The following is a 23,890-nucleotide window of genomic DNA, read 5'->3' on the forward strand; positions in this document are numbered from 1 at the left end:
TACATGAGCAGAACGACATGAGCCGACACTTGGCCCTGCATGGTGAATGCTATCTCTGTTTGATGATGATGATGATGATGGCATGAGCTGGAGTATAGACCGACAGAGAGAGAGACAGGCAGGCAGGCAGACAGAGAGGCACACAGACAGATAGACTGACGGACTCACCTCTCTCAGATATAAAGAGATTCCTCTTAAGGCGGAACTCATCGCTGTGGGAGATGGAAGCTGAGGGGGAGACAGAGAGACAGAGAAGGAGAGAAAGAGAGACATTGGAAAGATAGAGAGAGAATTTTTTTTATAGAGGATTAGTCTGTTTAAAACCCCACATAACCTCAGCCTCAAACACACAAACACGCCTACACACATACACACACACACACACACACAGTGTTCTTGCTTTTATGTTTTAATCAATTTCCTCTAGTGAAGACCCTACCGTCCCCCCCATCTCTCTCTGTCCCTCTCTATTTGTCCCTAAGGCCACGTCCACATTCTCAATATTGCAAATCTGCATTAGTGTTAAAAGTTCTCCAGCCAAAGCGTTCTATCCACACTAAAACAGCATTTCCCCCGTAAAAAACGTATCCTTGAAGATTGACATCAGCCTGCTGTCCGGATCGCTGCCCAATCATTCGTCCGTTTTCGCCATATCACGGTACTGGTTGAAATGTCAAAACGTGACCTTCCAAGACCTGAACGGTGGCTGGGTTTTGTAAAGGAAATATACTCCATGGGAACACTGACTTATTATCTTAAGGACTGAGGCAGGCACCCATGAACAACAATGCAGGGGGAAATGGACTGCGTCCAGGAGAAAAGATGGGGCTGTGCTCCCAGCCGCTCTGAAACACAACCCCCTCTTCCCCTTTCATTTTAGTTCCATGTTTGTTTCATTTATTTATGTGTTTTTGTGGATTTTGACCTGAAAGCAAACCTCAGTTTCCACAGCAACACGACACACACAACATGTCTGGGGTTTGTTGAAGTGTGGACAGAACACCAAGAACACGTCTGGACTCTCCCTCCCTCCACTCTCTCTCAATTCAATTCAGAAAAAGGAAGGAAATGTAACCAGTGTCTATGAGTATTTTTCTTTCAGTCTCTCTCTCCCCATCTTTTTCTTGCCCATCATCTCTGTCGCCCATAAGTCTCTCTCTGTCGCCCATTAATATCTCTTTGGCGCCCATTAATATCTTTCTCTCTCTCCCCCTCCCTCTCCCTCTCTCTCGCTCTCTTTCTCTCTCTCTCTCTCTCTCTCTCTCTCCCTGTGTGTGTTGGTGTCTCTCTCTCTTACTGGTGGGGGGTGTTCGAGGCAGAGTTTGAAGTGTTTGTTGAGGTCGGGCTTGACACGCCGCAGTGCCACACGGGACTCCCCGATGAACTCATTATGAGTGAGGCGGTCCTCGTCACACACCGACACCCTGGGGGGAGAGCAGCGTTAATTTAATGTTTAATGTAAATGAGGAAAAAGTCCCTTACATTCCACATACTCTTCATTCACACGGCTCATCCTTCCATCCATCGTCATCCTAACCCTAACAATGAACCCTTCAACCAATTCTAACACTAAACCCTGATACTAACCCTAACACAAAACCTTTATGCTAATAATAACCCTTACATCAAACCCTAACACCGAACCCTTAAACCAATGCTAAAACTAAATGCTAATACTAACCCTAACACAAAACCCTTATACTAATTCTAACCCTAACCCTAAAACCGAACCCTTAAACCAATACTAACACTACAGCCTAATACTAACCCTAACACAAAACCCTTATACTGATACTAACCCAACATCAAACCCTAACACCACACCCTTAAACCAATACCTACACCAAACCCTAATACTAACCGTAATCCTAACACCAAACCCTGATTCCAACCCTTACACCTACCCCTGATTCCAACCCTAACACCAAACCCTAGCCCTTATGCCAAACACCAAAACTCTAATAATAACCTTCCCCTAACACTAGGCTCTAACACCAAACCCTAATACCCATCCCTAAACACTCAAGTGCAATGAACACAGCCACAGGCTTCAGGCGCCTACATTATGTTCAGTGTAACAACTTGCACAGGGCAGAGACCAGACCCTGTGGCAATGCATTACACATCAGAATGGAAACCAATTTGACCCCATTTTTGGCAGCGCTTTTATTTATAACAAACTAATCATAACCTTTACCCGAACTCTACATTTGATCTTCACCATATTAAATCTCAAAACAGGCATTCTATTTATTTTACTACATTATATGAGTGCCCAGGGGACGACTTTGTTAACCAGGAATTAACCAGAGTTGGTTCTCGTAGTGTAACACCCCGACTTTGTACTCCAATGTAAATGTTAATTAATCTAACTTTGTTTCCAGGCCACGCCCCTCCAGGAATACTCCGACCCGTACACACCCAGTGAACACACACACACACACACACACACACACACACACATTAATGCACACACACACACACACACACAAACACACACACACACACACAGACACACATACATTAATACCCACAAACAAACACATGCACGCTCCCCGACACCCACGCAGCGTCACCACCAACAGGCCTTGCAGCGCACCCCATGCTGACCTCAATCTGTCACAGAGAGTGAGAGTAAGAGAGAGAGGAGAGAGAGAGGGAGAGGGAGAGAGAGAGAGGATGTCCTCGCTGAGATGAAGGGAGAGATGAAAGAATGTCGAGATCATAGAGCGGAATAGTAAAGAGGAGGAGAGGAGAGCAGGAAGAGGGCAGGGGGTACAGGAGAGAGGAGGAGAGATGGACCGAAGGGAGGAGAGGAGGTGGGAGGAGAGGAGAGACAGACTGAGGAGAGGAGAGCAGAGACAAGGGGAGGAGTGAGAAGGAGAGGAGGTGGCAAGAGAGGAGAGACGGAGTGAGGAAAGAAGGGTAGAGAGAAGAGGTAAGTAGGAAAGAAGAGGAGAGAAGGAGAGGAGGTGGGAAGAGAGAAGTGAAAGAGGGAGGAGTTGAGAGGAGAGAGGAGGGAGGAAGGGATAAGGGAGAGGAGAGAGAGGAGAAGAGAAAGAGAGGGGAGGAGGAGGAAGAGGAGTGAGGCATGGTGAAGTGGCAGGGGGTAGAGGTTAGATCAATGAGAGTGAGAGAAGATGACAAGATGAAGGGATAGAGGCTAGCTAGTAAATTGATGAAATGAGTGACAGACAGCTGGAGACAGAGGTAAAGAGCAAGAGAGCGAGAGAGAGAGAGAGAGAGAGAGAGAGAGAGAGAGAGAGAGATTGCATCCTGTAGTGTAGTGAATCTCACGTTTAGAGAGGGGCTAAGGAGGTTTCTAATAAAACCTGACACTACCTCAGGTCTCTCCCTGGTCCTCCACTAAGCAGATCTGTATTAATATCACATTTATTTAATATGAGCTCAGACAGTTCACAACCAGGGATGTGTTGAGCATCGAACTGGATTAACTGGTGTGTTTAGACTAGGTGTTGGAACCGGATTAACTGGTGTGTTTAGATTAGGTGTTGGAACCGGATTAACTGGTGTGTTTAGACTAGGTGTTGGAACCGGATTAACTGGTGTGTTTAGACTAGGTGTTGGAACCAGATTAACTGGTGTGTTTAGACTAGGTGTTGGAACCGGATTAACTGGTGTGTTTAGACTAGGTGTTGGAACCAGATTAACTGGTGTGTTTAGATTAGGTGTTGGAACCGGATTAACTGGTGTGTTTAGACTACGTTTTGTAACTGGATTAACTGGTGTGTTTAGATTAGGTGTTGGAACCGGATTAACTGGTGTGTTGAGAATAGCAACTAGATGAAACGCGCCATGTTTTAGACGTGGCAAACGACCGGGACTGACCTGAGTGTCTTGCGGTACATGTCTTCCTCTGTGATTCCACAGTAGGTCAGAGTCTCGTTCCATACTGGATTCAGTGTGTTGCGGACGATCTTGGTCTTCAGCTTGTTGGCCTACAGGGGGAGGAGTATGTTGAAGGCAGACGGGATAGTGGTGTGGGATGTAGAGTACAGATGTAAAGTATATATATCTAGTACAGATGAGTATATATATCTAGAACAGATAAGAGGAGTCGCCCACCTTGCAGGCTCCAGGGAGCAGATGCAGTTTCACGTAGGGATCAGCCAGACCGTTAAAATCCATGGGCTTCAACCCCTGGGAGAGAGAGTGTGAGAGAGAGAAAGAGAGAGAGCGAGAGAGAGAGAAAGAGAGAGAGAGAGAGAGAGAGAGAGGGAGAGAGAGAGAGAGAGAAAGAGAGAGAAACAGACAAACAGACAAACAGACAAACAGAGGTAGAGAGGTAGAGAGGTAGCGAGAGAGAGGTAGAGAGGTAGCGAGAGAGAGAGAGAGCGAGAGAGAGAAAGAGAGAGAGGTGCTTTAAATAAAGAATATTGTACTGACTGTCACAAGTAAACAACGACCAGAGAAAGTTATCTAAGAGCTATAGCATTTGCTTTTAACTTTTAATCAGCATATCTGGAGGAACGCTACATAACCTGCAAGGAGTGTGTCTGTGCGGTGTATGGTTGTGTCTGTTTATGTTTGTGTGTGTGTCTGTGTGTGCGAGCGTGTGCTTTTGTGTATGTGCATCTTTTTATGCATGTGTGTATTTTAAATATTCATAACAGCATCTTTGTGTGAGACTGTGCATGACTGTGCATGAGTCATCTGTGTGTGAGTGTGTGTGTGTGTGTGTGTGTGTGTGTGTGTGTGTGTATGTGTGTGTGTGTGAGTGTATGTGTGTTACCTTGGCTCTGAGCATAGTGCAGTGTAAGGAGCTGGTCGCTCTCTCATACAGCAGGTCAAACTCCAGCGTTCCCAACGAGGCTGCAACAAAAGACGTCATCATGATGTCATTCAACGCCCTGTCACTTCCTGTCTGTCTCTCTGAGTCTAGAACCTGTGTATCGCTATGAAGTGAGGTCAACACAATATGACCTGTCTGTCTGTCTGTGGTGAGGTCAACACTGTATGATCTGTCTGTCTCTCTGTTCTATGGTCAACACTGTATGACCTGTCTGTCTCTCTGTACTCAGGTCAACACTATATGAACTTCTGTCTCTCTGCTCTGAGGTCAAAACTGTATGACCTATCTGTCTCTCTGTTCTCTGGTCAGCACTGTATGACCTGTCTGTCTTTCTGTTATCTGATCAACACTGTATGACCTGTCTGTCTCTCTGTTTTCTGGTCAACACTATGTGACCTGTCTGTCTGTCTGTGGTGAGGTCAACACTGTATGACCTGTCTGTCTCTCGGTTCTCTGGTTAACACTGTATGACCTGTCTGTATCTTTGTGGTGAGGTTAACACTGTATGACCTATCTGTCTGTCTGTGGTGAGGTCAACACTGCATGACCTGTCTGTCTCTCGGTTCTCTGGTTAACACTGTATGACCTGTCTGTATCTTTGTGGTGAGGTTAACACTGTATGACCTATCTGTCTCTCTGTGGTGAGGTCAACCGTGTATGACCTGTCTGTCTCTCTGCGGCGACCTGTCTGTCTCTGTAACCCGTCTGTCTCTTACTGCTGTCATCGCTGTCCCCGCTGTCGATCTCCACCGAGGTGTCCATGCTGTTCATGGCCGACAGGGAGGCTCCGCCCCCCCACGCCCCCCCCGGTAGCAGCAGGCCTTTTGCCCCGGCCACCCTCTCCTCCGCGGCCCCGGCCACGGGGGAGAGGGTGCCTGGGCTGGTCGCCGCGGGGACCACGGCGGAGCGGGTGGGGGAGAGGGGCTCGGAGACGGAGGAGGTGGGGGAGAGGCGCGGGAAGTAGGCGGAGATCTGCCGGATGGGGCGGATGGGCCCCGGACAGACGTCGATGGCCATGTGCTCCTGGATGGACACGGCCAAACTCTTCCCCTTCCGCACCGTCATAGGGCTGCTGCCGTGGCAAGGCACCCACCACGACAACATCCACACAACAAACAACACCACGGGCAATTAACTCAACAACAGCACAATGAGGTCAACACAACAGCATGACACAAGGATAACACAACAACCTCAACGAGATCAACAGCCTGGCTCGGGTGCTGTATGTTTGGTTGCATGGCTGTTTTTAGTTCTTCCAGCTGTTTGTGTGTTTTTCTCGCCGTTCATGTGCGTGTTAATGCGGCTATTTGTGTGTGTGGGTCTTTCTGGCTGTTTGCAAATGTGTTTTCTGTCTCATGCAGCACTCGGCCCCTCCTTAATTGCACTCTTGTTATTTGTGTTTTTTTAAGCACACATTATTCTGTAGGATGTAGAAATGTGCGCCTGAGATGAACACATTAGAATAATCACCCAGAACCCAGCAGGCTGAAATTAAAGTGTGTAGGAGAGGACTCTGGTGGAGTGCGTAGATTGTGTTGGACTGTGTTGGAGAAGGAGTTAGTTTCCGTGTGTAGATGGACTGTGTTGGAGTGTGTTTGAGAAGGAGTGTGTTGGAGTGTGCAGGAAGACAAGTAGGTTAGAGTGTGTAGAGTGTGTGTGTGTATAAGGAGTGTGTTGGAGTTTGTTGGAGAGGAAGTATATTGGAGAGGGATTGTGTTGAGTGTGTTTAAGAGGAAGTGTGTTGGAGAAGGAGTGTGTCGGAGTGTGTAGAAGGAATGTGTTGAGTGTGTAGGAAAAGGAGTGTGTTGGAGTGTGTTTGATCGAGAGTGTGTGATAGAGGAAGTGCGTAGGAGCAGATGCAGATTGTTCTGTAGAGGGAGTGTGTGGGATTGTTCTGCAGTGTTGTAGTGTTCTCTAGAGGGAGTGTGTTGTAGTGTGTTGTAGTGTGCGTTAGAGGAAGTGTGTTGGAGTGTGTTGTATCGAGAGTGTGTTGAATCGTGCTATAGAGGGAGTGTGTTGGAGTGTGCGGTAGAGGGAGTGTGTTGGAGTGTGCGGTAGAGGCAGTGTGTTGTAGTGTTCTCTAGAGGGAGTGTGTTGTAGTGTGCGGTAGAGGGAGTGTGTTGTAGTGTGCGGTAGAGGGAGTGTGTTGTAGTGTGCGGTAGAGGGAGTGTGTTGTAGTGTGCGGTAGAGGGAGTGTGTTGGAGTGTGCGGTAGAGGGAGTGTGTTGTAGTGTGTTGTTCTGTGCGGTAGAGGGAGTGTGTTGTAGTGTGCGGTAGAGGGAGTGTGTTGGAGTGTGCGGTAGAGGGAGTGTGTTGTAGTGTGCGGTAGAGGGAGTGTGTTGTAGTGTGCGGTAGAGGGAGTGTGTTGTAGTGTGCGGTAGAGGGAGTGTGTTGTAGTGTGCGGTAGAGGGAGTGTGTTGCAGCAGGAGTTTTTCCTGGCATCCGTGACAGACACATAATGACGGGGTTGCGGTGTTCCGGGGCGTTGGGCTGGTTAGGTCAGCACACTGCGAGGTGGCCATGCAGTGCAGCGGGGGGGTCTCCTAAAATAAAACCAGAGGGGGGGCGGGTTGACAACCGTGGAGGTCCCTGGTGCTGAGGAGACCAAAAAGCTCTGCCTCCTCCCTAACCCTAACCCAGAACTCCATGATGAATGTTAATGTGTTTATCGGGATCTTTAGGATATGGAAGGGGATATTCCATCGCTTTCTTCCCTGGAAGCGTGATGCTTCCCTCTGATGGTGGCGAATGTAGGAGTAACAGATAGGGTGATGGTGGTGATAGTAGGGGTAACAGACAGAGTGATGGTGGTGATAGTAGGGGTAACACAGACAGTGATGTTGGTGATAGTAGGGGTAACACAGACAGTGATGGTGGTGATAGTAGGGGTAACACAGACAGTGATGGTGGTGATAGTAGGGGTAACAGATAGGGTGATGGTGGTGATAGTAGGGGTAACAGATAGGGTGATGGTGGTGATAGTAGGGGTAACAGACAGAGTGATGGTGGTGATAGTAGGGGTAACACAGACAGTGATGGTGGTGATAGTAGGGGTAACAGAGTGATGGCGGTGATAGTAGGGGTAACAGAGTGATGGCGGTGATAGTAGGGGTAACAGAGTGATGGCGGTGATAGTAGGGGTAACAGAGGGATGGCGGTGATAGTAGGGGTAACAGAGGGATGGTGGTGATAGTAGGGGTAACAGAGGGATGGTGGTGATAGTAGGGGTAACAGAGGGATGGTGGTGATAGTAGGGGTAACAGAGTGATGGTGGTGATAGTAGGGGTAACAGAGGGATGGTGGTGATAGTAGGGGTAACAGAGGGATGGTGGTGATAGTAGGGGTAACAGAGGGATGGTGGTGATAGTAGGGGTAACAGACAGTGATGGCGGTGATAGTAGGGGTAACAGAGTGATGGTGGTGATAGTAGGGGTAACAGAGGGATGGTGGTGATAGTAGGGGTAACAGGGTGATGGTGGTGATAGTAGGGGTAACAGACAGAGTGATGGCGGTGATAGTAGGGGTAACAGAGGGATGGCGGTGATAGTAGGGGTAACAGAGGGATGGTGGTGAGAGTAGGGGTAACAGACAGAGTGATGGCGGTGATAGTAGGGGTAACAGAGGGATGGCGGTGATAGTAGGGGTAACAGAGTGATGGTGGTGATAGTAGGGGTAACAGAGGGATGGCGGTGATAGTAGGGGTAACAGGGTGATGGTGGTGATAGTAGGGGTAACAGAGGGATGGTGGTGATAGTAGGGGTAACAGAGGTATGGTGGTGATAGTAGGGGTAACAGAGGGATGGTGGTGATAGTAGGGGTAACAGACAGTGATGGCGGTGATAGTAGGGGTAACAGAGTGATGGTGGTGATAGTAGGGGTAACAGACAGAGTGATGGTGGTGATAGTAGGGGTAACAGAGTGATGGTGGTGATAGTAGGGGTAACAGAGGGATGGCGGTGATAGTAGGGGTAACAGAGTGATGGTGGTGATAGTAGGGGTAACAGACAGAGTGATGGTGGTGATAGTAGGGGTAACAGAGTGATGGTGGTGATAGTAGGGGTAACAGAGGGATGGCGGTGATAGTAGGGGTATCTAGTTTCCCTGCAGTCATTGCCAGATCATACTTCAAACATCAGTGGTAGATTCATATTCATACCTGGCTCCAGTTTTTTTTAAACATTTACCAGTTGTTATTCTCCTGAAAGCTCGTATCTAACCTTGGTTTCGTTATGCCTATAGTTTTGTGGATCAAACACCTCCAGCCTGCCTGCTTCGCCCCCTCCCGCCTGAAGCCCCCACCTCTCCAACCTGCCCCAGGCCTTACCCCTCGTCTGCTCCAAATAAACCTGTTCATTACTCCAACTCCAGCCCTGTCTCTGTTCTGCTCTTGGGTCCAGCAGCTATCGAACCCTAACATGTATTATAGCTGTTATGATGATGATGATAACGGCGGTGATAATAGTGATGACGATGGTAGTGATGGTGATAATGATGATGGCATGGATAATAATGATGGTTGTGATGGTGATGATGATGGCAGTGATAATAGTAATGATTGTGTTGGTGATGATGATGATGATGGCAGTGATAATAGTAATGATTGTGGTGGTAATGATGATGGCACTGATAATAGTGATAGTTGTGAGGGTGATGATGACGGCGGTGATAATTTAATTCTTGTATGCTAATTGTGGTGGTGATGATGATGATGGCGGTGATGTTAATGATGACGTTGGAAGGGATGGTCGTGGTCACAGATGTCCTCTGTTGAGGACATCTGTGGAGCCTGCTACACTCGGAGGGCCAGCCAACGGAACCAAACCCACAACCTATTCTGAGCATGGTGCGCTCTGCCTGGCTATTGAATTAATCCACCCTAATCTGTCCTCATCTGGGTTCTGAGTCACATCCTTTGATGAGGGATTATAGGAAGGAGTAAACATCCAGCTCTGGTATCTCCGAGGCCTCCAGCCGTGAACACACTGCTGTCCTGAAAGAGCAAGAGAATGCCAACTTTACATGCCTCTCAGTCGTGCAGTGACTCGTTACATAACCACATACCATAATATGTATGGCTGTATCGTGGGCTTGGATCGCTTCGATGGAGACCGTAGCGTGCTAGGGTGGAGCCGGGCAAGAGGTTCATTCTCTTAGAAGCTCTAGGACATTTGAACCTCCAGAACACTAAAGCTTCTTGTACATTCCTCTAGGACATTAGAACCTCCAGAACACTAAACCTTCTAGTACATTCCGCCAAAACATTAGAACCTCCAGAACATTGGACTTCTAGTACATTCCTCTAGAACATTAGAACCTCAAGAACACTAAACCTTCTAGTACATTCCGCCAGAACATTAGAACCTCAAGAACACTAAACCTTCTAGTACATTCCGCCAGAACATTAGAACCTCCAGAACATTGGACTTCTAGTACATTCCTCTAGAACATTAGAACCTCAAGAACACTAAACCTTCTAAGACATTCCTCTAGAACATGAGAAACTCCAGGACATTAGAACTTCTAGTACATTCCACTAGATCATTAGAACCTCCAGGAAAATAAACCTTCTATTACATTCCACTAGAACCTTGAGAACTTTAGAAAATTTGAGCCCCGTGATCACATTACAATAGAAACTTCAGAACGTTAGAACCTTCATAACACAAAAACATTCTAGAACATTCTACTAAAACGTCTTGAACATTAAAACCCCAATGTTCAACTAGTACCTTCAGAACAATAGCACCTCAAGAATATTCTACAGCATAATCTGAAAGCAGAAACCTTGAAAATGTTCTACTAGAATCTCCATAACATTAGAACAAATAATTTGTTAGAACATCGTCATTCTCGTAACCCAAGCTTGGTCTTTCATTATATTATGAGCATGCGCATGTGTGTGCGCACACACACACACACACACACACACACACACACACAGTGAAGATAGTGTTTTTCATTAGGAAGCACCTTTTTGGCGTGTTTATCTTTTTCATTATCTGTCTCCCACACCTCTCCCCACTCTCCCCCTTGCCTCTCTCGATGCCTCGCTCTCTCCTCCCCCTCCCCCCTCTCCCTCTCTCCCCTTTTATGTTGCCTCTCTTTGTTGTATCTCTGGGTGTAAAATAGCGTCTGTGTGCGTACATGTGTGTGTGTGTGTGTGATAGACAGATGGTCTGTTACAGTCATAGTTTCCTCAATGAGCAAGACAATGCCCAAATTACTCAATGAGCAAGACTCAAGTCAGAGACTTGCTCATTAGCGACTAAAAGTCAGCACCTTGTCAAGAAGCCAGCACACTTGGGAGAGAGTGTGTGTGTGTGTGTTTGTGTGTGTGTATATGTGTTGTGTGTGTGTGTGTGTGTGTGTGTGTGTGTGTGTGTGTGTGTGTGTGTGTGTAACCTCGTGCAAGTGTACATGTCAAAAGAGAAATATAACATAATTTGGTCTCTTAGCCATTAAAGAGAGACAGCGAGAGAGAGAGAGAGAGAGAGAGCAGAGAGAGAGAGAGAGAGAGAGAGAGAGAGAGAGAGAGAGAGAGAGACAGTGACAGAGAGACCGTATCCTACTACTTTGACAATGGGAGTGGTAGGTTTTCATGCCAACATTGGGAGAAAACAAGGGAGGATAAAGAAGCGAACCAAAGAGAAACAAGAGTAAGAGAAGCATGTCCAGGTGTGGAGGAGTTTAAAAAAAAGGTCAGGGTGCTCTTACCTGCTCTGGAGAGGGGGGAAGTTCTGGACCGGATATTCCTCTGCACAGCCAGAGAGACGGATAAAACAGCCGGAGAAGGAGAGAGATCTTCACTTCCACACAGCCAGAGAGTCTGATAGAGGGAGATCTTTATCTCCACACAGCCAGAGAAAGAGAGAGAGAGAGAGAGAGAGAGAGAGAGAGAGAGAGAGAGAGATCTTTACCTCCACACAGCCAGAGATAGAGACTATGATCCACCAGTACAACAGGTGGACAGAGAGAGGGAGCGAGGGAGATGGAGAGAATGATTAGGGAAAAGAGAGAGAAGGAAGCAGGATCGCTCCACGAAACATTGCAGGAACGAAACGGAAAGGGAGAAAACAATGAAAGGAGTGAGAGAAAGAAGAGGTGAGATAGGGGAGGAGGGAGATAGATAGTATTCGTTGACAGTCTGTTGCGTGTCTGTGAAGTCTTTCCTCTCTCTTCCTCTCCCTCCCTTCCCCTCTCTCTCCCTCGCTCTCTATTAGCTTTATCAGCTCATAGTTTACCCTCTTTATATTTATCCGTTGCCTGAGGCATATTTATGTTTGATACACAGTATCCCTTTTTTTAGATACACATATATATAATAAAAACACATATATGTAAACATAGATATATAAAATACAGAAATGTTTATCTATCTATATCTATATAGATGTGTAGATATTTGCATCAATATATATATATATAAAATCTAGAGACAATAGAAATAATGTATAAATCTAAAAATAATTAGATGCATAAATCAAATATGTGTAAATGTATAAAAATGTATATACAACAAAGCTGCACAAACCATCTGTATTTTGCTCTAATTCCCTCTCTATCCCTCGGTCTCTTTCTATGAATTCGTCTCCTGCTCTTATGCATGCTCCTGTTTTTATTTTTACAGCGCTTACGCACACGCACGCACGCACGCACGCACGCACGCACACACACACACACACACACACACACACACACACACACACACACACACACACACACACACACACACACACACACACACACACACACACACACACACACACACACACACACAGATGCTCGTGCACACACACACAGAATCTTTTTATTTCGAGCAGCTCTAAAAGACAGTGTTCAAATTGTGGGATGTTGGAACATGGGGGACATGTAGGAACACACACACACACACACACACACACACACACACACACACATATACATATACACACACACACACACACACACACACACACACACACAAACACACAGAAACATACACACAACTGCCACTCTGGCACCTTTTTCTTTCTAATCCATCTCTTCATCCCGCTCCTACTTCTCTCCCCTCTCTTTAAGCCTTCAGCCCCCCCCACACTCTCTTTATTAGCGTAGCGACAGACAGCGGTTTCAGCACCAGCTCATTACCTCAGCGTCACAGCAATTATGTCAGCGAGGGAGAAGAGAGAGATAGGGAGAGAGAGGCTGGTGGTGGGGGGTAGAGGGAAAGGGGGGAGTGAGAGAGGGGGGGGGGGAGAGAGAAAGGGAGGGGGGAGAGAGAGAGAGGGAGGAGGGGTGGTAGAGTGGGAGAGTGAGAGAGGGGTAAGTGGGAAACTAGTGAGGGGAAGAGAGGGAGAGAGGGATATGGGGCGAGAAGAAGAGGGGTAGAGAAGGAGAGAGGGATTGGGGTTGAGAGAGAGGGGGAGGAAGGGGGGAGTGCAAGAGAGATAGGGGGGGGGAGGGAAAGGGGGGGAGGGAGTGATCACCCACGATGTGACCACACCCACATGGTAACCACACCCACTAGGCGACCACACCCACCAGGCTACCAGGTAAACACACCTGTTGCAGAAGGAGAACGTGGAAAGAACCTACCGACCATCAGACCGTAAACGGGATGAGGAACTACAGCAGGCAGAACCGAAGGAGAGAGACGAGAAAGAGGAGGCGAATTAGGGGGAAGAGAAGACGAGGTGAGGAGGGAAGAGGAGGAGAAACCGAAGGAAGGGAGTAGTACGTGGTACCAGGTATGATGATTTTTGTTTCATACATTCACTTTAGAACACCCCAGGGGTTACCCTGGGGTCAGTGGGTCCAGGTTGCCGTAGGAACAGATGCTGGAACAGATGTGGGGCTCTGGTGTGGAATGGTGGTCATGGGGGCTGGAGGGGGGGTGTGACAGCAGTCAAGTCAGGGGAGGAGCAGAAAGAGGAGTAGACAAGAGTCGCAGGAGGTTTCTCATCAGGAGTCGAGTCACAGCTCTCCTCAACGCGACCTTCGGCGCCGCTGACAGCTGCTCCTCAAGGTCATCTGTGCTTAACAAGAAAACAAAACACGCACAAGTAGCGGTCGGCGTTGCTGTCGCTATGGAAACCGACTGCGAGAGGTGTAGGGGAATGTGGCGATGCGGTGCTTGACCAAAGTAGACGCACGCACGCTCACAACGCGGCTACGGTCAATAAACACACACGCATAATGAAACCAAACAAACCCACTCACAGCACAAATACACACACATTACACACACACTCTGACAACCCACACACACACACACGCATACTTAAACAAAATTAAATAAACACGTGCGCACTGTGCCCTGCCGAGCGTGGCCTGGGTGACTCCATAGGAGCGCGCCTTACCTAACATGCTCAGCCATGTGAGAGGCATGAGGCGTGCATCTTAACGTGCTCAGCCATGACCTCCGAAACCCAGCCAGATATAGCCTCTCTCTCCCTCCCTGATTAGAAGTCAATGGAAGTGAGGGTCTCTCTCTCCCCCGGAGAGCTGCCCCCAAGCGTGAGGCAGGCAGCCTATTCCCCTCTAGCGCAACCGTTCACCACAACACTCAGATCAACCTTTCAACATCCCAAATCTATCCCAGTGTCCACCAGTAGTAGAATGTTGTTGCACTGGACAGCTCCAAGTGTTACCAGTACTAGACTGTGGTTGTACTGGTTAGCTCCCAGTACAACCAGTAGTAGACTGTGGTTGTACTGGACAGCTCCCAGTGCAACCAGTAGTAGACTGTGGTTGTACTAGACAGCTCCCAGTACAACCAGTAGTAGACTGTGGTTGTACTGGACAGCTCCCAGTACAACCAGTAGACGACTGTGGTTGTACTGGACAAGTCCTAGTGTTAACCAGTATAATATTGTGGTTGTACTGGACAGCTCCCAGTACAACCAGTAGGATATTGTGGTTGTACTGAACAGCTCCCAGTGTCCACCAGTAATAGACTGTGGCTGTACTGGACATCTCCTAGTATCCACCAGTCGAAAACTGTGACTGTACTGGCTAGCCCCCAGTACAACCAGTAGTAGACTGTGGTTGCACTGGGCTTCTCCCAGGGTCTGTCCCTGTCCCTCTTATTCTGTGTGATTGACAGGCCCGTTGCCAATCAGGGCGCTGACAGAGGACGGTTGCGTTGCTTTGCCGCCCCCAGCGATCCAAACTGCATCACATCATCAGTGGAGGGTAGAGAGGAGAGACGTGATTGGCTGCTGAAGTGAGGTGGGCTGTGAGGAGGGGAGCCATTGGACAGTGAGTGCCGTCGACTGGGCCGGAGCGCTGCCAGCTGAGCTGTCAGGACGTGAGATGTGCTCGCCGTGAGGCCGTCCCAGTGTTGTTCCACTACGATGTCACCCCGGCTAAAGAAGAACGCTGATCATTTAAGACAACGAGCAGGCCAGAACACATGTAGAACTCTGAATATAATCTGTGATAATCTGATTATAATCTGTGATCATCTGATTATAATCTGTGATCATCCGCTTGCAATCGTTGGTAATCTTATTATAATTGCTGGTAATTATATTAGAATAAATTAGATAACTCAATTTTAATCACTCAATTGTAATCGTTAGTGATTAGGATTATGATCTAATAAAAGTATAATCCATCACAATCATTATGACAAGATTTAAAGAATTTAATTTAAAGAATAGCAGGGTTAGAAGACTTTTAAAGTACAAGAGACAGTGGAGGTATGTGAGAGAGTGAGAAAGAGATAGAGAGATGGGGAGAGAGTGAGTGCATGATGGGGCGAGAGAGAGAGAGAAAGCTGGAGGGGGAGAGAGTGAGATGGGGCGAGAGAGAGATAGGTCAAGAGCAAGAGATGAGGGGAGAGAGAGCACGAGATGGGACGAGAGAGAGTGTAGAGAGATGGGGCAAGCGAGAGAGAGAGATCGATTGGGTGACAAATAAAGACATGGAGACGGGAAGAGACAGCCAGACAGACGTACAAAGAGAAATATAGCTGCATAGGGGAGGGGAGGGGTGTCTATCTCCTTCATCCTCCTCCTCCTCATCAGTTTAATCTAAATAACTTCACCCCCAGGTCGTCATTATTCATGAGCGGTGCTCAAAGTCATCAAAACACGTCTGAAACACACATCCTCGACCTACTGACCCCATAAGCCTCAAATCTATACCTTGCATTCAGCCTCCGTCGGCTCTGTGAGAAGTAAATCCTTGTGTTGTTTAAACGTGACAAAGAAAACCACACACACAATCACATACACACACAATCACACACACACACACACACATACACACACACACACACACACACACACAATCACAAACACACACACAATCACATACACACCCACCCAATCACATAGACACACAAACAGCCATAGTAATCCCCACAGCGCTACTGACCAACATCATTACTGAAATATTGTGCTTATGATGAACACATGACTCATTATTAATACATTAGGGTTGGGATGCACGCATGATTCATTATATGTACATTATGGATGCGATGCACGCAGTATTCATAATTTACACAATATTGTGTTTATGGTGAACACATGACTCATTAAATAATACAATATTGTGGTTTTGATGAACACATGACTCAAAAATAATATAATATTATGTTTGCGATGAGCTCATGACTCATTGTTACCACAATATTGTGGTTTTGATGAACACATTATGTTTGTGATGAACACATGATTCTGCGTATAATATGATCCCCAGCCGCAGCACCATCGGAATACCATGCGGGGTTGGTTGCTAGGCAACAGTGGAACATCCCGGGGTAGCGACCATGGGAGGGGGGATGGGGGATAGGGGGAGCACAGGTGAATTGTGGGTATAGATGTGTTGCTGTTTAAAGAGCAATGCACTCACCACATAGGACAACAGGTAGATGACTCCCACACTTTGTGTGTGTGTGTGTGTGTGTGTGTGTGTGTGTGTGTGTGTGTGTGTGTGTGTGTGTGTGTGTGTGTGTGTGTGTGTGTGTGTGTGTGTGTGTGTGTGTGTGTGTGTATGTGTGAATGCGTGTGGCTGATATTTATCCACAGCAGCAGATGTTAAAATTATGAAGTATTCTGTTGCTAAACCAGACGAACAAATCAGAGTCGCTCCGTTAAAACTTTGACACACCCCCCCCCCTCTCTCTCTCTCTCTCTCTCTCTCTCTCTCTCTCGGCATATCTGTCTCTCTGAAGCTCAAGGTCTCTCAACAGTCCTGGTTTTGCATATCTGGAAAAAAAATGTATTAACGCAATTGGCTTGCACTAGCGTGCATCAAATGTGGAATTAGTAGTTATAAATTAATAAATATGCACTCCCATTCATTCAGCACCAGTAGAAGGCGAAAGACCTATGGGTTGCGTGGAAAGGCGGGAATACAACAGCTAATCTGTTCATGTAAATGAATGGACTGGGACACATATCTGCCAGATATTGTTGGACCGGATCAATGTGTGATTTATTCTACAGTGGATGAGATGTGAAATATAGAGTATGTTGTGGTCGGATTCAATGCCACATATTGTGTTCTTAATAATATTAATAATAAATATAATCATAGAAAGAAATTACCTATGATGAAGAATTCATTATCTTTTAGGCCTGCAGTTTTATGGGGTGCCTTTTGGGGTGGCAAGCCGATTTGAGTCAAATTTTCAGCATCATCCACTATTCATTTCAGATTTTGAGAATAACAATTCCAGATTGTCAATAATACAATAATATCCTTCGATGAATGGAAAGTGTTGGTTGAACCCCAACAGCAGGCCCGTTTAAATATTCAACAGCTGTAGTGACCACGTTGGTAAAAGAGCAGGTCACTATATTTAGAAACTACTGTGCCTGGTGTAGACCACACACCGAAACAAACTGGCTTCTATGTGAACACATGCGTGCATTTTATTCTGAACCATTTTAGCACCTGCAGTTGAACAAACTGTAATCTGTAATCTGGGAGGTTAGTATAGACGCGGTGGAACTGGACCCAGCAGCCGACGGTGGCGGTCGCAACTCCGGGTTGAAACGCGGCACGATGACCGGGTGAGATGATATGACATTTCGGTCTTAAAATACTACGTGACACTTTAAAACATGCGTCCAGCTATGGGCAACTCGTGTTTAAAGATAAACTTATCTCAACTAATGTAGCTATACATTTAGTTTAAACAATTATAATGTTGAAGTGTTTTGCGAAGTCCAATGCAGGTCTAACTTTAACCGAGCTATCCTTGCACCTATGATGCAGGGGCCCGGCCACAGAGGAGCACTACAAGGCCGCTATGGTTCTGAGCGGAGCCGGGGATGCATTGGGCTTCAGGAACCAGCGGTGGGAGTATAATGAGTCCGGGCCAGACATCCACCAGGTAACCCAGGCATCGCTTTGCTAGTAGTAGGCGGTGCACTGAACAAACAACGTCTTCGGAAAACAACCAGTGTCTGATATGAAATACCCTTTCCCCCGTCAGTCCAGCGATGAATCATAATACGGAACAGGCAGTATATCAATAATTTACAAGATATACTGAGGCCAAAGTAAAAAAAAAAATAGACATATAACAAGGTATGAATAATGTATAATGTTCAAAAGTGTTAAAAACATGTGTTGAATAAAAGATAGAGATTATCCGTTGAGACAATCCCTCATAAATTAAGCTCAGAGGGGTGGTTGGTGGTTGCCAGGGAGGCAGAGCATCATGGGAATACACACTGGTCCGTCTCTGTAACCAGGAGCTGAAGGAGCTTGGGGGATTAAATAACATCCAGGTCCAGCTCCCTGATTGGCCAGTGAGTGATGATACAGTCTTACACCTGGCCACAGCAGAAGGTCTGGCCACAGGTGAGATCAACTCCATGCTATCACAGCTACAGTCTCTACTTTATCACAGCTACAGTCTGTCCTTTATCATAGATACAAAATGTCATTTATCACAGCTACAGCCTGTCCTTTATCACAGCTACAGCCTGTCCTTTATCACAGCTACAGTCTGTCCATTATCACAGCTACAGTCTCTACTTTATCACAGCTACAGTCTGTCCTTTGTCACAGCTACAGTCTGTCCATTATCACAGCTACAGTCTCTACTTTATCACAGCTACAGTCTGTCCTTTGTCACAGCTACAGTCTGTCCATTATCACAGCTACAGTCTCTACTTTATCACAGCTACAGTCTGTCCTTTGTCACAGCTACAGTCTGTCCTTTATCATATATACAAAATGTCCTTTATCACAGCTACAGCCTGTCCTTTATCACAGCTACAGCCTGTCCATCACAGTTAGTCATCTCTTTATCACAGCTACAGTCTGTACTTTATCACAGCTAGTCTGTCCTTTATCACAGCAACAGTCTGTCCATCAATTAGTCATTACTTTATCACAGCTACAGTCTGTCCTTAATCACAGCTACAGTCTATACTTTATCACAGCTAGTCTGTCCATCCCAGTTAGTCTGTCTTTTATCACAGCTACATTGTGTGTGTGTTCACCTGACCAGGTGAGTGAGGAGGTGTTTTCTCCTCAGGGAAGTGTGGGGAGGAGCTACTGCAGGAGGTGGCGTCTCGATACGTTGTTGCCATGACGGACATGGAGGGCAGGAAACCAGGACCCTCCAGCATGCTGGGTGAGAGAGAGAGAAAGAGAGAGAGAGAGAGAGAGAGAGAGAGAGAGAGCTGGATGAACACACAAACACATACATGTATATACCCTGCCTAATTATTTACAATTGTACACATTTTTTTATTTATTATTTTGGAAGCTGATGTACCGTCCACTTTTCATTTCACTGTCAATAAAGCTCTATTGAACCGAGAGAGGGATTCAGATATAAAGTATGATCTGAAGCAGCAGGAGGTACATCTCCCCTCTTATCCTCCTTCCTCTTCTTCTAATCCTTCCCCCTCTCCTCCATTCATCACCCTCCTCCTCCTCCTCCGCCAGGTGTGTCCCAGCTGCGTCCGGGGGAGGAGGGGGGGTACCGCGTCCCCTACAATCCGGACGGAACCGGCTGTGGAGCCGCCATGCGCTCCATGTGCATCGGACTCAGGTTAGGGGTGGTTGCCCCCCCCCCCCACACACACACACACTGGGTTCAGCACACAAGGGAGGGAGGGGTAGTGTTCACCATCAGGGGAGGGCTCTGTGCTTCAATGGTGCTCAGTCAGAGAATCTATTTGAGATTTCAGTTGAGATTTCAGACCTTATTATTAAGTTGCATCTGGTGTATCAGTATTATAACTTCAGCCTTTCAGCTGCCAGCACATATCGCCTTATTTGGACTTCCTGTGATCCTGGCAGTACATATGACCTTATATGTACTTCCTGTGATGTGTGATAGGTACCCCAAGCCGGACCAGCTGCTGTCTCTCGTGGCGATTGCCGTGGAGACGGGCAGGATGACCCATCCCCACCCGACTGGGTTCCTCGGCGCCGTGGCGTCGGCCCTCTTCGCGGCCTATGCCGTCCAGCGGCGGCCAATCACAACCTGGGGTTTTGGCCTTCTCAACGAGGCCTGTCCAATCGCCTTGAGCTTCGTTCAGGGGCGTGGCTACGCTGTGGAGGAGAGCGAGAGGGACTGGAGCTACTTCAGCGACAAGTGGACATGGTAGGAGACTAGCTAATAAGTGAACATGACTGGCCTAGCAGGGTAAGCTGAGAGGCTTAGGTGACTAGGCTAGCTAGGCTAACACGACGAGCTTGACCAAGTTAGCTCACATGCTAATAGGTGAGGTTATTTGAACCTTAACCTAGTATGGTTAGTGTTACGTATTTTAAACACATAAGCTGTAATTACTATACATAGCCGCAGGGGGTAGAACACATAAGCTGTAATTACTATACATAGCCACAAGGGGCAGGACACATAAGCTGCAATAACTATTTCAGCCATAGAGGGCAGCACCTTTAGAAAGGTGAGAATAGCGAAACCGGTGCGTTTTATAGGCCACGCATACTCAGTATAAAAGCAAGAATTGAAGCCCGAGGAATTTGAGAAACATCCGGCAAGCCATAGAGAGAGATAGGTAGAGAGGATTGCTGTTTGTCGCTCCGCACGTGCGTAATACAATTCCCCTCCTTCTGCTTCGTAGTTACCATACCGAAATACTTAAGTAAATAAAGTGAGTTCAAAGCGATCCTGATTAGACTACTTTCCTTGAAGAAGAACGCAACATTAGCGGACAGCATGACATGACTAACCTAGCACTGTTAGCTGACAGGCTGACATGACTAGCCCAGCAGGTTTGGTTGACAGGTTGAGGTGTCACGATGCGCTTGAGTCCTGGACTCTCACAGTGAACTTCAGAAGGCCATCAGCTAATAGAAATGATTTGTTCTCAAATGCCAGAGATGAAAGTAGATCAATACGGTGACCTTATTACAGTGATTCACGCAGTGCAATCTATTTTTTTTTTAACTAATTACAGAGTTGATTTTCACATTTTACCGACTACAATTATACCGACTAAGGTCAAGTGGTACCCGCTCATTCATGAGTCAGTACGGCTAATGACTTCATCTTTAAATAATATTCATACTTAGAGCAACTTTCAATACAATGGCAAAGAACATTGTATAAAAACATGAAAGTAAAAAATGACGAACACGGAAATACAGAAAGATTAAACGAAAAATGAGTTCACCTTGGAAGGTAAGCAGTAAACAGACCTTCGGAGAAAGAAAAGCAAAAAATAGCTTGATAAGTTAGCTTAATATAGCATGATATATTAGCGTAACAAAGTTGGTTCACACCTCATAAACCACTAGCACTCACTTTCTTGTAATGACAATATGAGATGAAGTTAGCGAAACATCTTCTGTTCTCAGGTACCTGGGCCAGAGGGGTCTCACTGGGGCAGGGCCTGTCACTTGGCCCGCCTCCTATGGGCCAGCAGAGAGAGACCTGGCCTATAAGAGCTTCAGCTTGTCTGGGTGGGCTGGGCGCAGCGGCCACGATGCTCCAATGATAGCCCTCGATGCCCTGCTGGGGGCGGGGCCCGACTGGGAGGAGCTGATGAGCAGGGCTGGCTTCCACGGAGGTCAGAGTTCAAGGGAAAAAAAGTATTTTTATGCATTTGTAGTTTCACCATTAATTGTATTTACTGTTACTATGATTATTCCTAGTTGTATTACCTATTGTCATGCCTGCATGTGAATTTAACAAAAAACAAGAACAAAAACTGTCTATTTATAGTACTGCTTGTTATTTAATATACTATTCGGTCATTTAGCAGACACTTTTACCTACAGTGATCAGCTGTTTGGCATTCAGGAGCAGGTAGGGGTTAGGGGGCATCTTGCTCCAGGGTACCTCCAGGTTGGAGTTGGCCATTGGGGTTCGAACTCATAACCTTTCAGCTGGGAGTCATACACCCTAACCAATTGTTTATTGTAATCAACCCATTTGAAAGGTGCTCCCAGTGGTTTCCATGGTTACAGAACAGACAGGTAGTGGTACCGTGGAGTGAGCTACGGTTAAACGAAAACAGCTCTGATCCCAGTAGATCTCAGGCAGGAACAGCATAAGAAGTCATGAATAATGATACCTCATTATAAGCTAAAATATTGCATTCATATTTCAGCACTAGTCTGAACCATAGCTCAATAACAGGCACCTGCAGGACCCATTGTAGGCATAGTATCGTATTTAACGTTTTGTACTTTGTATGCTATGCACACAACTGCATTGAATTGTTTGGGTGCGATGTATGGATCCACCTAGAATCAGCCTACCCTGCCTACCTCTGTGTGGACTCTGCCACTGCCCTGGGTCCGGGGGGTCCCTCCACGGCTCTTCAGGGGACATTAAGGATTCTAATGTTAATATAAACGCTCCTTGATGGCTCTTTATAGCCCTATCTCCCCACTGTGCGGACCGACTCTGACCATTAACAATTAATCACATCACACACATCAATCCGCACACAGACACACACTCTCTGACACTCTAGTGACCTAGGGGAGGTCCGCTGTCATGGCGACAGACTTTAATGTCCTCTAGGGCTGAAGGTTGTGGGTGGCGGGGGGGTACTTCCTGTTGCACACAGAGATAGGAATCTGTGATTCATCTCAATCTCTCCATCTGCACTCTCTCCCCCCAGGAGACAGTGACAGCACGGCCGTGATCGCGGCGTGCTGCTGGGGTTTGGTCTACGGCACGCAGGCTGTCCCTCCGGGGAACTACCAGAACCTGGAGTACCGGGAGCGCCTGGAGCGCAGTGCTCAGGCACTCTATGCCCTGGCACACTCAGCGTGACCCCTGACCCCAGGACCCGACCCGGTCACACTCGGCATGACCCCTGACCCCAGGACCCGCCCTGGTCACACTCACCCTGACCCGATTACCTAACCCACTCACCTTAACCTGATTACCTAACCCGAACCCCTGACCCAATTACCTCAGCAACAGAAAACATAACCCTGTCACACTCACCTCAATCCAATAACACAACCCTAACACCAAACCCATGCTTACCCTATCCTTATCTTTACCCGGACCGACTAGGCCCTGTCAAACTGAAGGCCCCGGTATACGTAAAATAAATGACAAAATAGCGGATTTGCAACCAAAACTATGTGCCGCATTGGGTGTCCATCAACACTGTGTGCAGGGTACTCACTCGCAGTAGCCAAACTTCTCCTACACACTCCCGGATAAACAGCTGCCTGCAATTGGACAACAATACCAAGTGATTGACTGCTTCTGGCTTAATCTGCGTCACACCATTCATGTTGTGCCAAGTTTGACAGACCATGCGGACAAGCTAATTCAGATTTAGTTTGAAGTATTCAGAGGCTTTTATCCACCCCCCAGATCGTGACCAACACGAAAAATCTGCTTAAATCGTCCCCACCTCATATTTAACCACCCGACTTACCATAACATCTCAACCCTAATACCTTATCTACCCAACCTACACCTAGCCAATACCTAAACTACTGAATGAATCAGTCTCTCATCATTAGTGTCTTATTCATCGCCTGCCACCGGTCTCTATCAGCAAGGTCATCAATCCATGGGAGGACAAACCACAACCTTCAGAGGCAACGATGCAGGCCAGCATCCCAGCTCATTCCTATTAAATAAGAGCTCCACCTAGAGGGCACACAGTGAACT

General features: G+C 47.0%; 2 protein-coding genes across 2 annotated transcripts in view; one reads left to right on the plus strand and one right to left on the minus strand.

The window, feature by feature from the left end:
- Positions 1–11,664, minus strand: part of LOC307090681 (double C2-like domain-containing protein alpha) — a gene marked incomplete at its 3' end in the record, with an annotated part of 15,469 nt that extends 3,805 nt beyond the window's left edge. Inside the window, exons 1-7 of the mRNA XM_079757428.1 lie at positions 11,530–11,664; positions 5,530–5,885; positions 4,754–4,833; positions 4,087–4,161; positions 3,850–3,959; positions 1,298–1,424; positions 169–228 (exon numbers count right to left, since the gene is read on the minus strand). Of these exons, the coding sequence (XP_079613554.1) occupies positions 169–228; positions 1,298–1,424; positions 3,850–3,959; positions 4,087–4,161; positions 4,754–4,833; positions 5,530–5,878 (801 nt within the window). The 5' untranslated portion in view covers positions 5,879–5,885; positions 11,530–11,664. The remainder of the gene's footprint in view (positions 1–168; positions 229–1,297; positions 1,425–3,849; positions 3,960–4,086; positions 4,162–4,753; positions 4,834–5,529; positions 5,886–11,529) is intronic.
- A 6,367-nt stretch (positions 11,665–18,031) lies between these two features.
- On the plus strand, positions 18,032–23,029 carry adprh (ADP-ribosylarginine hydrolase; the record flags this gene model as incomplete). Its single annotated transcript, XM_079757442.1, has 7 exons — positions 18,032–18,145; positions 18,510–18,618; positions 19,301–19,399; positions 19,717–19,822; positions 20,114–20,380; positions 21,601–21,812; positions 22,875–23,029. Exons 1-7 carry the CDS (start codon positions 18,062–18,064, stop codon positions 23,027–23,029), a joined length of 1,032 nt encoding a protein of 343 aa, XP_079613568.1. The 5' UTR covers positions 18,032–18,061.
- Between the last annotated feature and the right edge of the window lie 861 nt (positions 23,030–23,890).

The sequence above is a fragment of the Pollachius pollachius genome (assembly GCF_949987615.1).
Source record: "Pollachius pollachius genome assembly, chromosome: 19".
Classification (NCBI taxonomy): domain Eukaryota; kingdom Metazoa; phylum Chordata; class Actinopteri; order Gadiformes; family Gadidae; genus Pollachius; species Pollachius pollachius.